This window comes from Phaseolus vulgaris, chromosome 7 (genome assembly GCF_051622355.1).
Source record: "Phaseolus vulgaris cultivar YP4 chromosome 7, ASM5162235v1, whole genome shotgun sequence".
Lineage (NCBI taxonomy): Eukaryota > Viridiplantae > Streptophyta > Magnoliopsida > Fabales > Fabaceae > Phaseolus > Phaseolus vulgaris.
In genome coordinates, this window is record NC_143504.1 from 13,596,526 (window position 1) to 13,610,311 (window position 13,786).

The 13,786-nt window shown below is 29.8% G+C and overlaps 1 protein-coding gene across 1 annotated transcript; it reads left to right on the forward strand.

Annotated features, from left to right (window-relative positions):
- The first annotated feature begins 10,658 nt into the window (after positions 1-10,658).
- LOC137828879 (Peroxidase superfamily protein) lies at positions 10,659-12,818 on the forward strand. The gene is made up of 5 exons (XM_068635621.1): positions 10,659-10,914; positions 11,224-11,372; positions 11,466-11,660; positions 11,851-12,016; positions 12,230-12,818. Exons 1-5 carry the CDS (start codon positions 10,842-10,844, stop codon positions 12,634-12,636), a joined length of 990 nt encoding a protein of 329 aa, XP_068491722.1. The 5' UTR covers positions 10,659-10,841; the 3' UTR covers positions 12,637-12,818.
- The last annotated feature ends 968 nt before the right edge of the window (positions 12,819-13,786 follow it).

Below are 13,786 nucleotides of genomic sequence, written 5' to 3' on the forward strand. Positions count from 1 at the left end.
AGATACACCCAACACTCGAGTGACGATAAAAAACTGAATGATCTCCTTCGCTGCGAGTCATACCAAATTGTTGAACAACATTGCTAAATTTTCCAAACCAATGAGACTGCTTGAGGCCATATAAGGATTTGCAAAGACAATATACCAATCTAGAAGACTCCCCCTCAGCAACAAAACCGGGAGGTTGCTCCATATAAATTTCTTCCTGCAAATCCCCATTAAGAAAAACATTTTTGACATCCAGTTGATAAAGAGGCCATTGTTGAAGAGATCGCGCAACTATGAGGATATGAAAGTGTTTGCACTCAACCACCCTGTTTTGTTGGGGGTAAAGACACATGTACGTTAACATTCAATGTCGTGATCAAGAAAAAATTGACACATGGAAAGAAATCACGTACCACTATTTATTCAAATGGCTTTAACACAGATGTAGAATTGTATATATGCAAATGTGATGAAAGATTGTAGTAGTCGTTGAGTATTTGATTTGTGTTGCATAAAAAAAACCCAAGTGCATCTAGTGAAATCATCAACGATGGTTAAAAAAATTGTGCATTTGAATAAGTAGGTGATTTATGAGGACCCCAAATATCGCAATGTAACAAATCAAATGGACATTGTGTATTTATTGCACTGAGAGTAAAAGGCAATCTTGTTTGTTTAGAAATGAGACAAATATTGCAGTTATTATGAGTAGACGTATTGAAATAAAATAATAAAGATGCCAATTTTAAATGGGATGAAGACGGATGAACAAATCTCATATGCCAAAGATCTATGTTGCTGGAAGTATGAAAAGAGTCAGAATATTTTTTGAAAGGTTTCATGTAATAAAGACCACCTCAATGTTCACCTGAACCAATTATCCTCCCCGTAACCAAATCCTGCAGGATACAACCATTTGAAACTAAGACAACACAACAATTTAGAGCTTTAGTGGGTTTACTTGTTGAAACAAGATTTAAATGAAAAGAAAGAACACATAAAACATGTTCTAATTTGATATCCATGGTCCATTTGCATGTGATTGGAGTTGTTGAGCCTGCAGGAAGGTTTACCAAAGAAACTAGTGATGGAGTCAAATTAAAAATAATTTTGGATTTGAAACAATATGATAAGTTGCCCCACTGTCCAAAATCCATGGTTTTGTGAAGACAAAATTTACTGAAGTATTAAAGTTCATGAGAAATACGGTTGCATTTACGTAAACATCATGGTTACCCGAATTAATCATCGATAATTGTTGTTGTGTTTCTTCCTATATAATTGATGAGAATCAAAAAGATGTTGTTAATAGGAAGAATGGACAAGGGTCAAATCATTTAAAGTTCTTCTTATTAATCTTTTCAAAAGATGAGGCCCAAACCCAAAGCCCAAGCCTAAGAAGGCCCAAGCCCAAGAAGCCAAGTCCAAACCATGAGGGGCAAGGCCAAGCATTAAATAAAAGAGCATCATTTGAATTAATTTTGTATAGTTGTAGGAGGTGTGAATATTAAATAAAAAGTGTGAATAGTTAGGAGGTGTAGACGCATTTTAGGAGGTGCTGAAAATAGGAAGTGGATCACACTTACTTCATGACAAGGTGGCACCAATTTGCATTTGAATTTGGAGGGAACTTTGGGTTTCATTTGTGTTTCATTTCATCCCTCTTCTATTATAAATAGAGAGGTTGAACTCTTGTAAATTCAGATTTGGATAATTGATATAGAGAAACTCTACTCATTTTGAGAGAGCCTTTTGTGAGATTTTGATCTCCTTAGCATAGTCTAATCTTGTGAGCTTCTGGAGAGCTTCAAGTGGCGGCTTCCTTCACTCATCTTGGGACTCCACCACCAAGTAGCGTGATCATTCTCCTAACCCACACTACAAGAAAAACGCGAATTACATACAGATTATTACATACGGATCAAAATCCGTATGTAAAATCAACATTACATACGGATCAAAATCCGTATGTAAAATCAACATTACATACGGATTTTTACATACGGATTAAATTCCGTATGTAAACAAGTATTACATACGGAATTAAGCAGCATAAAATAAAATTAAGCAGTGAATGGGATTCGAAGCAAGGTTCCTTCAGCAACCAAGTAAAATTTAATCACTACACTAAGCAAATTCTTTAGTTTTATTATGATTTTTATTATACTTATTATTATTAATAATACTAACAATATTAATAATACTAACAATACTAACAATATTAATAATACTAACAATACTAACAATATTAATAATACTAACAATATTAATAATACTAAAAATAATAATAATACTAACAATATTAATGATACTAACAATATTAACATATGAATCACATTTAATTTATCTATAATCTACTTGAATCTAAACATAATTTATTATATTATCTATTAGTATGAATCAAATTTAATATATGTCATACTCATAATCATCATATTACCTATTACATTAAAATCAACTATCATATTAATTATTATTTTACGATCATATTGACTTAATTAAGTTCATTATAGGTAGTTGGTTTTACTTGTGTGTTATAGTAAAGAATATTGTCAACAAACAATATTATCTTTTAACATAAAATGATGACTTTTACATTAACTATTAATTAAATCTCTAATACAGATTACTAGTTAGCATATCATTATAGTTTAAACTATATTAATTATTCCATAAATCTATGTAAAAAGTTGTTACTAAATAACCCTTTCTATTAATATATAAATCATAATGACAAAGTGATTAAATAATTTATAATTTAAAATATTTTAAAAATTATACATTATATCAATTTTAATCTATGTAAGTAAATATTTGAAAATAAGATTTTTTTATCGACAAAGAATAAAAAAAATTAAACAAAACATTTTAAGGATATTTCAATCCTTATACAAGAATCTCAAATCAGAAAAGAAGTGTAAGATACAAGCACCTATATAGCCATCTAACATAAACTTCACAACTACCTATAATAACCTATATTTGAAAATAAGATATCAAATAATTTTATATTAATATATATATATATAATATGAAAGTAAATTTAAATTTAACCATGAGTTTTAAAAAATTAATGATTAAATAAAGAAATATATTAATCAATATATATGTATTTATAGTATTAAAGTTATATTAATATTATATAATTTCTTCCTTTTTCTCTCTATCTATCTATATCCGGATAAAAGTAATATTACTCAAGTCAAATAAAACTACTATACACACACAATAAATATCTAAATGTATATTTATATCAAAATTAATATTAATAATATGAATATAATATTGATAATATGAATATAATATTAATAATATGAATATTAATACTAATAATATTAATAATAATATTAATAAATATTAATAATAATATGAATATTAATACTAATAATAATAATAATAATATTAATAATATTAATATTAATAATAATATTAATAATAATATTAATAAATATTAATAAATATTAATAATATGAATATAATGTTAATAATAATATTAATTATAACATTCATAAATATTAATAATAATATTAATAAATATTAATAATATGAATATAATGTTAATAATAATATTAATTATAACATTAATAAATATTAATAATATGAATAATATTAATAAATATTAATAATATAAATATAATTTATTTTATTATTATTAATAATAATTATATTAATATGTATAAATTATATTAATATGTATAAGTATAATAAAAATGATAATATGACCAAAGAACTTGTTTGGTCTAGTGGTCAATGCTTCCTCGGGTCATTGGAAAGACTTGGGTTTGAATCCTGGCTGTTGTAGTTTGCTTGTAACATTTGGGGCTTGGGTTCGAGTCATAGTCAGTGCAAAATGCCAATTTTTCTTGTAGTGCCATTCCAGCCGATATGTGTCTAACTCGTCCCTAAGGAAGGCTCTTGATTTTTATGTAATATGACAAAGCAGACATCGTACCTTGAGTAATTGTGGCAATGACTTTTTGTATTTGAAAAATTGCAGGCATGTTCTTTTGTGAGAACTAATCTTTTAAATCTTGTTAAATTTGGTGTGCTGATTTTGCGTGAATGATGCGTTTGGCCAAATCCACTTCAACAGAATGTGTTAACAATAAAAAAACCATGCTATTACATTGATTCCATATAACATATTTTGTCAACTACTTGATCTTTGAAGGAGCACTGATTGTGCCATCAATAAACCCTATTTTGTTCTTGGCTATGAAGGCATGAGTCATTGATTTGCTCCATGTTGGGTAGTTTGAGCCATTCAATTTCTTTGGGACAAGTAGGTGTCCGGGTTGATCTGAATGATGTATATAGTATAAATTTGATGTATCCGTAACTGTGTGTTTAGAGTTTTCAGAAGACATGGTGGTCGTGCAAAAAAAGGACTATTTTTTTTATAGAGTCACAAAAATGGTGCTTTGATACTATGTCAAATGTTATGGAAAGGATATTTTTGTATATTCATTCAACGCATGCCTACTGTTTATATACAATCAAATTGGAGAGATATGCTCCATATAATTCGCTACTCCATATATTATGCCTATCTATCAACAATTTCACCCAACTATTGCTTTATTTTTACCACATATATTACACTTTCTATATCTATATGAAAAATATAATAATTCCAATAGAAACTGCTTTTATGTTTTTTTTGTTTTGTTTTTAAAACTAGAATACACAGGAACTTGAGTAGGTGTTACTTTCTCAACGAGTACCTCGGGATTGTTCTTCTTGGATTTATTCATTGTAGTTGTGGATTCCGACTCATCGTGTTAACTCGATTTGGATTGGAGTAGATTCGGTTCACTTTTTATTTTTGCCATTTAAAGGTATTTTTCATTGAACCAATATTATTTTCATTTGTTTTTTTCTAATCAATTAATGCATGTAGTTTTCGAATTTCGATTGTTTAATCGCGATGTTGTTGCTTCTCGTTTCTTTTCCTTATTTCTTTTTCGCTTTTGATTTTTTATTAAATATTCAGTGTACTATTGAAATTTGGTGTTGTTATGTGTTGCGGAAGTCCTTTCTCTCACTGATTTTTCAAAATATTTTGATTTAATAAATTTCTTTATGAAAAAAAAACTCTTTTTCATTCTTATGCCGTTTCTTCTATTCTAAATCAATCAATACATGTTGTAACCGAATTCTCTCAGCTCCTCATTTTTGTATTTCTTTTGCTTTGCTTTTTTATTTCTATTAGATATTTCAGTGTGTTGTATGCATGACGTGGTAATTGAGGCATCTCTCATTTGCTCTCAAGAAAAAATAAAAAATAAGGTAATTTTTTCTTTCATCATATCAATTTTAACCTGCATCCTATTATTTTTAAATTTTTTAAAATTATCCTTATTATAGATTTAAAAATCCAGAATAATAAATATAATTTAAAACTGAAAATATATTTTGGAAAAAAAATATGGAACACAAAATTAAAAATGTATTCTAGATAAAAATTTCCAAAATTAAAAAATGTATTCGGAAAATCCAGAATATTTTAGGATAAAAGACTCCAGAAGTAATCTTTATCTACTCTCTCATTTTATTTAAGATTATTTTTATCATTTTAGAAGAATATTTTTATTATTTCCGATAACAGATTGGTACATCTTAAAATTGGTATAGTCTTGGGAGAATTTGCCAAAAGATAAATCTCCTACATTATGATTCAATGTACTATCGTGTTTGGTTTTTTGGCTCTTTCTCAAAGTATCGTCGAAGGGCCCAGTTTAAATGTAAAAACATGTCCCCGAATCTTAGAAGATAAAGATGTAAATATAGGCTATGTTTTAACAACGAAATACCAGAAATTGGACAAAATCAGATAATGAAGGAATTAATTTTAGAAATAAGTTATATACACTAAATAAAAATCTCATTATATATTTATAATTGTTTGTAACTACTATTGAGTGAATATAATTAATTATTATTTTTATTTTTATTAATATATTTATTGCATTTTAAAATTTGTAATTTTTTTAAAATGTAGTAGAGATTTCAATCATCTGTTATTATAAGTGAAACTGCATAAATATTTCATTAATGTAATTTTTTAAAAATTTAGAGTATCTAGATCTCATAATTATTTTACGGTATTTATATTTCCACTACTGATGGTCCAGACCATGCCATAATCCATCACTAAATCAACGAGAGACTCACAATCCATACAAAAACATTATTATACAAATAAAAATCTTTAATCTATCTAGTAAGTACTAAATTTAAAGGTGTTCTTGCAAAAGGGATCGAGAACATTCAAACAAGTTGACAATGGTCTTCTCCCACTAATCTTTCGGTTATTGGGTTTTCAGCTTCTCTCTTGGTTGGTTTTGGCTTCTCTCCTAGTTGGGCTTTCGGCTTCTCTCCAAATTGGACTTTCGGCTTCTCTCCTCACGAATGGGTGTGTGTACTTGCAAGGCGCTCTGATGCCAAAGTCAGAAACAGTTTTACATTTATCAAATAAAATTCACTCTTACTTACCTCTTGTCTTGATCCTCTATTTATAGGGTTTTCTTATTTGGCTTATATCTTATTTGGACCTTTCTTTTTGCACTACTTTATTATCACACTCACACCCATTAATTTGGACACTGCTATAGTGATTATATATGAATGTTTATTTTATTCTTTTTATATATACAGTTCTCGGCATAACCTCTCGGTTATACCTCTTGGTCCTATCAGTACACTAGCCCCCCAGGCATAAGGATTTTTATTTATTTAGAAAAAGCGTTATGCCTTAATATTATAAAATATGTCAGGAAATCTTCTCTTAAAAATCATTTTGATTTTGCATTAAATGTCTCGTTTTTCGTGCTTTTTTTTTATCAGATCAAGTGATTTGATGTGAAGGATTCACTCAACCTTTAGATGTCAAGTATTTGAACAGTTTAAGATGTTGTGACGCTTCAAAATTTAGGGTTTTGCTTCTACTATAAATACTTTGTTTCATTTGCTGTTTGTGATACTATTTTATCTTGTTGTTTTCTGAGAGCTTCAGCATATTGTTTCAAAGGTATAATGTCTATCTCAAGTTCTGTTTCTGATCAATTTACGAGTTTTTCGAGCGCGGGTGGTGAATCTACTGGACGAGTGATACGAGCTGAACAAAATTCGCATTCCAAACTGTCATCTGCTACTCTTTCATGTATGAAATATTCAAATGAAGCCACTGCTGCTGTTGTTTCTCACATATTCAAATGAAGCAATTGATGTTAAATGATGAGGTCGACTAGTTGCAAACTGAGCCCCAAACTTTTCTACCAATGTGTCAAAACAATCAATACATAAAGGTGGTAGACGAGTAAACCAACTTAGCGTTGCTCCTTTCAATGTTGTTGGAAACACTTGGCACATTATAGCATCATTCCATGTGTATAAACTAATCTGAGTTGTACAAATTGCAATATGCTCATCGGGATATGTGCTTCCATCATACTTGTCTATGGTTAAATTTTTCCAATAATCAGGTAATTGGGTATCAACTATAACATCATAGAATGGATGTTTTCTAGAAGATATTCCAGTAAAAGCTCCAGAAGTCTCAAGTAATCTTCTCCTTGTTTGGAAACATTCATTATTATGAACTCTTTCATTTGCTGGTATTCTTGGTTGGACAGTTTCAAAAGATGAATTCAAAATTGTTTCTTCTTGCAACTTTCTTTTCATATGTGCATTTTCTGCTCTTAACATACTTAACTCTTCTTCATTAATATTTTTTTTAACATTTCAAATTCTTTTTGTAATTGTATTAATATTGCCATTGACATCATATTTTGGTTATCTTCCTGCTCTCCACCCTGCTCTTCTCTTCTACTCATCTCTGCTTCAACTTCTTTAATTATCTCTCGGCCTCACGGTGGGCGTCAAAATGTTCTTGCAAAAGGGATCAAGAACACTCAAACAAGTTGACAATGGTCTTCTCCTACTGATCTTTCGGTTATTGGGCTTTCGACTTCTCTCTTGGTTGGACTTTTGGCTTCTCTCCTAGTTGGACTTTCGGCTTCTCTCCTCACGGATGAGTGTGTGTACTTGCAAGGCGCTTTGATGCCAAAGTCAGAAACAGTTTTACATTTATAGGGTTTTCTTATTGAGTTTATATTTTATTTGAACCTTTCTTTCTGCACCACTTTATTATCACACACCCATTAATTTAGGTCTTGCTGCAGTGATTATATATGTATGTTTATTTTATTTTTTTTATATATACCGTTCTCGGCATAACCTCTCGGTTTTACCTATCGGTCCTAAAAATGTTATTATGAGAGTAATTAAACGGTTCATATTCAGTATATCAACCTTATTAAAAGACTGTTATTTTATTTTAAACTAAAAATCTGTTATTTTTAAAGTTGTAACTACAAACATGCTTTGGTGTTACAAATGAAAGCATATGATCCCACAGCCGCCGCAGAATTGTGGTTGGTGCTTCCTCTTACATGGTTTAATAACAACCAGGCGTTTCGCAATTGTTTTCAGTTTGTGGGAATATAATTAATACCACTAATAACAATGATGAATGACATGGTATTCCAATTTCAGAGGCCATCATCTCCCTCTCATTTTCTACTTTCTTCTCCCTTTCTAAACTCTTTTACTCTTCATGTTGTAGTTTCTTATAGTTGTATTTCAAACTTTGCAAGTTTTATTAATTATTTTTTCGATATAATACCCCCATTTTCTCCTAGTAGATAAAAATTAAAACTACATAATAAAATTATTTTATATGAAATATTAATATTATTTTTCCTCTTTAACTTATTATAATTCTTGAATATTTGGTTCTTTCGTAAGGCAGATGGCTTAGTTGGCAAATGTTCAAATTCAACTCCTTTTTTTTTTGTTAAATTATTCTCATGTTTCAACTCTATATTGTTATATTATTTCTACTTAACAGCTCAAAATGGGAAACCCAATTTTTTCTTCTTATAAAGTATTCAAAGTGAATCAAATAATTGTATATTTTAGCTTTATCCACTCAAGAATAAATTAAATTATTAAATGATGCTTTTAGGGTTAGGCATCTCCAACCAGACCCTTCCCCAAAAGTCTAAGTTATATATCCTAATATTTTGTTCATGCAGATCTGCATATCATCTTTGCCAACTAACCTAATAATTGTATTATGTTTTTTTTTTGTATTATGTACAATTACAAATATTGCTTTATGACCTAAACATTTTTTTCCAATTTGAATGACGCACGCAGGTACATCTTCATCCATTTTTCTATTTGAAAGAAAACAAATTACGCATTTTAAGTAACATATTTATTTATTCATTATAACCTTTTCCCTTGTCTAAGTAGATAACAACAATGTTTATTTGCAATAATTGACAGAAAATCACAATGCTTGAAATTGAGAAACATCATAATCAAACGGCCTTAACGATAAACTTTGGGAACATATCAAATCCGGTCTCTAACGTTAGCATCTCTCAACCCAGAAAATTTGCTTCTGATTTTTTCTCACTTCCTTTATATCATTACCTTTTTCTTCTACTTGCTAAAATTGTTCTTTATTTTATATGAAGTGATTTATAATATTCCTTATTACACCCACTAAATAAAATACATATATACATTTATTTTATTTTTATTTAAAATCTTAATATACATTTATTACAAGAAAATTAATAAATATAAATTAATAATTTTGAAGACAAGAAATATTAATTTTTATATTGACTAAATTAAATTAAATATTATTTTAAAAACTAAAAAACTTATTGGTTTCTAAAGTAGTTTTTATTAAAATTTTAACTAACAACTTTAGAATCTAAATAATTACACTACAAGAAAATCATCAAATATAAATAAATTTTTATATACCAAAATAATTAGTTACAATAGTAATTAAACTAGAACCATTTTAGAAACTAAAAAAAATGTTTTCTAAATTAGTTTCTATTATTGTTAAATAGTTTCTAAATTGGTATCTAATTAGCAATCAAGTTTTTAACTACTAATTATTTAGATTCTAAATTTGGTAGCAAAAACCTTGGTTGCTAATTAGATACCAATTTATAAACCATTTAATAACAATAGAAACTAATTTAGAAACAAAAAATTATTTAGTCCGTAAAATGATCTCTCTAATTTAGTCACTATAGCAACTAATTTTTTTTGTCTCTAAAATTGGTTTTTATTTCATGATTGTCTTGTCAGTAGCTAAAGTCATGGTAACTAATCATCTATTAATTTAAAACTATTTATTAATAATATAAATTACTTTAAATACTAATAATTTTTTAGTTTATAAAATAATATCTAATTTAGTTAATATAATAAATAAGTATTGTTTTTATTTAGTTTTTATTTAATAAATTTTTAGTAGTGATTATTATCTTATAGAGTGGGTGGGTTAATTATAAGGTAAGTCTATTTTTTTTCAAGGATATCAACGTATTATTTCTCATATGAATATGATAATATATGTACTTAACATGTATTAGGAAAACTATATTTTGACACTCACACCCAAAACAAATTCCACCCACTTAACAATTAATAATAGAATAATATATATTAGTATTTGAAGTTAAAAAATAAAAAATATTAATTTATAGGTTGTATAGTAAATATATTTTAATCTATGCCTGTGGAAGTATCACCCCTGATGCATAATATAAGTGCTAGTTGCAGCAGAGTGTAGCGTTGGAGTGGGGCCATGAGCGTGGATGGAAGGTCAAAGAAAGTTGCGTAGTGGAGAATGCACACAAGCCGACCAGAGCCTTCACTTCTACTCTTCCAAACCCAAACTCATTGCCTACTGCATTCAATAACTCATCTATATAAACCCTTCCAAATTTCATCTTTTCCAAATCAACCTAATAGATATGGCCACCATTACCAACCCTCCTTCAAACATCTGTTTCCTCCTTCTATTGCTTCTAGCACACTTCAATTTGGGTATGCTGACTATCTAATATTCTGCTTATCTTTTGGTTTTTCTCTAGATGTAATATAATATACATTGAAATGAGTTTGTTGCCAAATTATTATCAGACCTTTCAGTATCAAAATTCAATGATGGAGCATTGATTCAATATATAATGTGTTTGTTGGCAAATTATTGTCAGACCTTTCAATTATGTTCTATCAAAATTCAATGATGGAGCATTGATTCAATATAGATGAATCCTTCTCATATTTTAAGTATAATGTGATTTGAAGTTGCATTAATTTTTGTTGCATCATATTATATATCATGTTATATAGGCAAAAGCCAACTTCAGCTGAATTACTACTCTAAAAGCTGCCCAAAAGCAGAAGACATCATCAAGCAACAAGTCACACAACTATATCAGAAGCATGGAAACACTGCCGTTTCCTGGGTTAGAAATCTGTTCCATGATTGCGTCGTTCAGGTCAGAAACAAATATGTACAAATAATATTTCGATGACACTGCTTTCAAAAATATCAATATACGTATACTGAAGTGAATTCTGTTCTGATGCAGTCATGCGATGCATCACTACTTTTAGAGACGCCGCGCCATGGTACTTTAGTTTCGGAGCAGACATCGGAGAGGAGCTTTGGGATGAGAAACTTCAAGTACGTGAACACCATTAAAGCCGCAGTTGAAGAAGAATGTCCCTTGACTGTATCATGCGCTGACATCGTTGCTCTATCTGCTAGAGATGGCATTTCCTTGGTCTGTGATTGTCAATATTTTTTACCCCAGTTCACTGTTTCATCATAATGTTTAGGAGTGGCATATTATTCTAGTTGTAACTTCTGATGCAAATTTGTTTGTTTATTAATTTTTTGTCCTTAATGCATCAAGGACAAAGATTTTCTGGGGAGAGTTAATTGAGAATATGTGGTCTGTAATGATTTGTCAGTTGGGTGGACCAAGCATTGAAATGAAGACAGGGCGAAGGGATAGCAAAGAAAGCTATGCAAAGGAGGTGAAAGACTTGATTCCAAACCACAATGATTCGATTTCCGTAGTGCTGTCACGTTTTCAAGCCATTGGCATTGACATTGAAGCCACAGTCGCTCTATTAGGTATAAAACATTCCCTGTGTTATTATACTTGAACGAAACTAATACTTAAGAAGTAATATATGGACTCATGCCTAACCTTTTAGGCAGAAACCAACTCAAAGCCAATAAAACTAAAGGAGAAAAATAATATTATAGAAAAGTACAATCAATTAAAAAAATTGAATTAAGATAATATATATTGGTTAAAGAAAAACTATTTGTTGATTGATTCAGGAGCTCACTCAGTGGGAAGAGTTCACTGCGTGAACCTTGTACACAGATTGTATCCTACTGTTGACACAACACTTGATCCTGCACATGCTGAGTACCTGAAACGTCGCTGTCCAACACCCAATCCTGATCCAAAGGCTGTCTTGTATTCAAGAAATGACCTGAAAACGCCCATGATCATTGACAACAACTACTACAAGAACATCTTGCAACACAAGGGTCTCCTCACTGTGGATGAAGAGCTTGCCACTGACTCAAGAACAGCACCTTACGTCCAAAAGATGGCCAATGACAATGAATATTTCCACCAGCAGTTCTCAAGGGCCATTCAATTGTTATCTGAGACCAATCCTCTAACAGGGGATCAAGGAGAAATTAGAAAGGATTGTCGCTACCTCAATGTCCATTAGATATATATATAAAGCTTGGCTTTTCGTGCATGACGCTATAAGTATACAGTGAATCAAAATAAAAGGGTGGAACGTACTCGGCATGGGTTGGCTAGAAAAGCTATTGGGTCTTGTCTTTTATATATATCTCACATTGCTCTTGCTAAGAAGTTGTTCACAATTATATATATTACTTTAGCTAACAAGGCCTAACATTTTAAGAGGTTTATGCAGTTCTTTTTTTTTTATCTGTTATTATCGAGATCGAACGAAAAGTGTCTGAGGTGTGGATTGAGAAAACTTTGAGAAGTCGAGCTGGTTTTTTTGCAAAGTGGTTGTTGAACTTGTTGAAAAATATGAAGATTCATCTACAGAATATTTTTCAAACGCTAAAATTAGTAAATGTTAGAGAAATTTTTAAAAGTGTTGATATAAGTAATAAATGAGAAAATTAAGTGAGTAGTAGTGCATATTTATAGGTCTTTCGACGTAGGTTTTAAGTATCCAAAAGTGGTTAAGATGAGTTGGTTATCAAGCGGTTCCGTTCGATCAATTATAACCAAGTTCGTTATATATACATTCGAGTTATTTGGAAGTGGGTATTATATCTACCAATATTTGCAAAGTCCGATAGTACACCAGACTCCCAAGTTTGAAATCCATGAATAAGGTGCAGATGAACATATTAATATATTAAGTGGATGAACGAGTTTTTGTATTTATCAAACTCAATTTAAGTTTAAGTAACTAATTCCAAGGTTTCATTTTCACAACCGTTTTATAAGTTGAAGCTTTACGACCTTATCAAGGACTGAAGTTTTCTCTAATCAAGGTGTACTCGATGTATGTCATATGATATGCTTTACTCATAGGGTTGTTGCCCATACGCATTTATGAAAGATTTTTACTCATAATAAACATTTATGGGGAAATTTACTTGTAATGTGATGAGTTATTTCATTTTACGATGCATTACATTTAATTTTTCATCTTTTTATGTCACTTTGTCCTAGGACACAACATTTGGGTCTTTTGTTTTGCAAGGAATGTGAAACGTTTGAAATGCTTAATTAATTTTATATTCGACTATACCCCTCCTTCATATTTTCACATTCTTCTTACTTTTTAAGCTTTTGTGAGATAATTTTTCTCCATTCGTCACTATTTCCAT

Coding starts and splice junctions, on each gene's coding strand:
- LOC137828879 (XM_068635621.1), top strand. CDS start 10,842: ATGGCCACCATTACCAACCCTCCTTCAAACATCTGTTTCCTCCTTCTA. Junction 11,661..11,850: donor CTAGAGATGGCATTTCCTTG/GTCTGTGATTGT, acceptor ATGATTTGTCAG/TTGGGTGGACCAAGCATTGA. Junction 12,017..12,229: donor AGCCACAGTCGCTCTATTAG/GTATAAAACATT, acceptor TGATTGATTCAG/GAGCTCACTCAGTGGGAAGA.